Here is a 3,534-nt window from a genome sequence, read left to right as displayed (position 1 = left end):
CATGCACGCGGTAGCTAGGTCGGCGCCAAGGCATGCATGTGTGGCACTAACCTACATTCTTGCAACTTTCCTACATTATCCATTAGCTAGCTAGTGTAACACACACACACGTGCGTGCGCGCGCGCCCACACACAAAGACACAATACACACGCACACACACACACAAACAAACAAACACACACACACACACACACACACAGAGGGGAATCGTCGATGCATAGACCAGAAACTGATTATTTGGTACACATTGCAATCATTAAGCAATTAACCAAGATGCTGGGGAATGAGGAGAATATCCCACTGGAAATGAAATGATTAGATAAATGCACGATAGCTAATTGTCCGGCGATGATTATGGAAACTAAACTCTCTCATACATGAACTAACGCATGGAGATAGATGATGAAAGAAAAATGCATGTGCGATGCACGATGGCTATTTTGCCATCATGACCACAAACTAGTTAATTAACTAGACTACTGAATTACATTGGCTGCTGGGTTCCCCTTCCTTTTATTTGCGTCTTTCTCATGATGCTGGTGTGTTGCATGGTGATTATTGCCGCACTTACATCATCAATCAGACGACAACATGCATCATCAGATTGATCCATGCTGGTCCTGCGCTGCCGACGAAGGTCACTGCTGGAGCCCACTACCACCAGTAGCAGCCATAGGGGGCTTGAGTGCCTGATCCACACCCTTCAGGGGATCCACCAGCTGTTGGTCATGTGAGCCAACCATGATCCCATGCCCATGCTGCATCGCACCAAATGACGGCGGCGTCGGAAGAAATGGCAGCGCCCCTATCCCGCCGTCAAGAAACCCTCCTGTCAGCATGTCCAGTAACGACGGCGTTGTGCCAGGGTTGGACGGTAAAGATAAGGGTGGGAAGGGCAGGGAGTGGTGGTCACTGCTAGGGAGCTCGAATCCTCCGCCGCCTGTCGACATGAATGTCGGGAGCACAATGGGGAAGTCGGCGGGCATAGGTGCCATAGCAGTCGGCATCATCAGCAGTTGCTGCGTGAGCTGGTTCATCTTCTTGGAGTTGGTGGAGCTGGAGGACGGTGCTGGTGGTGCTGGGGAGGAGGAGGATGAGCTCCCAGCGCGGTTCTGCTTGTTCTTTCGGGAGCCACCGCCGACAGGGATGTTGCGGAGGGTGCCACCCTGCGTCCAGTTGCGGCGGCAGGCCTTGCAGAAGTAGCGTGGCTGCGTCATGCTGTTGTTGTTGTAGTAGCAGAACTTGGTGTTGGTGGAGTTGCAGCGTGGGCAGTTTAGTCCCTGCTCCTGCTGTGGCCGCGGCTTACGCTCGCTGGCGCCACTCGCCGCCACCTGCTGCTGTTGTGCCTGCTTGGCCTTAACATTCCTAGCTGGATCTGCTTCCTCCCTGGGTGGTGATGCCACCATCGCCCCTTCCTGCACCAGATTAGAGTAGTATATGATGCACAAATCAGATTTTAGCACGTAGCAAAAAGGAATATATATATATATATATATATATATATATATATATATATATATATATACACACACACACACACGATCATGTGGTATAAGCAAAAAGAGAGAATGGTATGCAAGGTGATGGATATATAGAATCTAAAGATGCAGCATGAAAACTAGCTTGTATCTCGGCCCATAAATGGAAATTCAACAAATGTAGTATACACTCGTTTCAGCATGTGTATAACCCACATGAGCATTCCCAGCCCACCAACATACACCTGAATTCGGACCGTCAATCCACATGATCCAATGACCCATTTTTTCCACCCCCACTTTATCCAAACTTTTCTCTGTAACAATTATAGCTCTCATGTTGGATTCAACCATAGCCTCTTTGGGCATGTCATAAATTTGAAGCCATTGATTCCATGTGATCATACTTCTCCACCCCATTTATTTTATATTGATCGATCATAATCCAATTTTAGAATTAGACCATGGCCTATAAAGACGTGTCCTAAATTTTGGACTGCTGACTCTCATGTGATCCAGCAGCCCATTATTTCTTCACCCCGGCCCACTTCTGTTCTCTCGACCAACCATGACTATCCCATTAGGATCCCAACATAGCCTATTTGGCATGTCCTATTTTTTACCATTAATTCCATGTACCCCACGACCCATCTCTGCACCTCACTTATTTTCTGTCAATTGATCACGACAACCCTCGATCCAACCATAGAGTACTATTTGGGCATATTTTAAAATTTTTGGGCATTAATTCATGTGATCCAACGGCCGATTTCTCCACCCCTCTTCTCTTCTCTTATGGATCATGACCATCCTGTTAGGATCTGACTATATCCAATTTGTTGGTCATGTTCTAATTAAATTTAGGATAATCAATTCATTGATTTAACGACCCATTTCTCCACCCTGCTTATTTTGGCCGTCACGAGCAGACCATAGCATATTTGGGCCATCGATTCATGTAATCCAATGGCCTATTTCTCCACCACACTTTTTTTCTTGATGAATGATGACTCTCTCATAGGATCGGCCATCACCTATTTGGGCAACCCTAAACTTTGGGCTGTCAGTTCATGTGATCCTATGGCCCATATCTTCATCTCACTTATTTTCTCTTGATCAATCATGATCCTCCCACAGGATCCAGCTATAGTCTAAATGGGCAAGCCCTGAATTTTGGACCGTCAACTCAACTAATCAAATAGCCCATTTATTTCCCTACCCCAATTAAATCCAAACTTTTCTCCCGACTGACCTCCCCTAAGGAACCAACCATAGCCTATTTGGGCATATCCTAAATTTTGAACCATCGATTCATGTGATCCAACAGCCCATTTCTCCACCCCAAGTTATTGGGCTTTTCCTAAATTTGGGCCATTAAATTATGTGATCAATCCAACAGCCCATTTTACACTGTTTAATCTAATCTTTCTCCCGACCTAAACAACCCCCCCACCTTCCGCCGCCGCCACCCACAGGTCATTGGTGTTCGACACCAACAAGCCACCCCCAAAGCCTCTATCCTCCATCAGCATTACCTAATTGCTTGACTATTGTGAGCTTCTTTGTTATGCCTCGGCCCTGAATAATTAGCTCCTCCTCTCCGATGGCTCCCCATGACTAGATTTTGTCATTGCACATACTCAATAGGCTTCGCCAATATGACGACTTGATGCCCCCCCTTCTCCGTTCTTGTTCATCAGTACCATCATTGCAGCTTTCCTATTTCACTCGCTACACTCTAGTGAGCAAGGCCCCTACCTTGATTCCTCGCCTTATCGGCATGTCACTAGAATCAAAGGAGAAGGTATAGAATGTGAAGGTTCTATCACCTCAAAGATGGAGTGGCATCCCCTACAAATAAATTTCGGATAAAATTATCTTTCCCCATATATCCTTGCTATGGGCTTTTGAGGCATATACATATATATATATATATATATATATATATATATATATATATATATATATATATGGTAGTACTTGTCGACAATGCGCAGTGATTAATCAATCTTAAAGCTGGAATAGAGAATAAAATAGGAGGAAAATATCCATTTC

General features: G+C 45.4%; 1 protein-coding gene across 1 annotated transcript; it reads right to left on the bottom strand.

Annotated features, from left to right (window-relative positions):
- Positions 1–639: 639 nt before the first annotated feature.
- LOC117834524 (dof zinc finger protein PBF) lies at positions 640–1,407 on the bottom strand. The gene is made up of 2 exons (XM_034714081.1): positions 1,144–1,407; positions 640–1,038 (listed from the first exon to the last, which is right to left on the bottom strand). Exons 1-2 carry the CDS (start codon positions 1,405–1,407, stop codon positions 640–642), a joined length of 663 nt encoding a protein of 220 aa, XP_034569972.1.
- Positions 1,408–3,534: the final 2,127 nt, after the last annotated feature.

The sequence above is a fragment of the Setaria viridis genome, chromosome 8 (assembly GCF_005286985.2).
Source record: "Setaria viridis chromosome 8, Setaria_viridis_v4.0, whole genome shotgun sequence".
Taxonomy (NCBI): Eukaryota; Viridiplantae; Streptophyta; class Magnoliopsida; order Poales; family Poaceae; genus Setaria; species Setaria viridis.
This window is presented reverse-complemented; position numbering and strand designations above follow the sequence as displayed.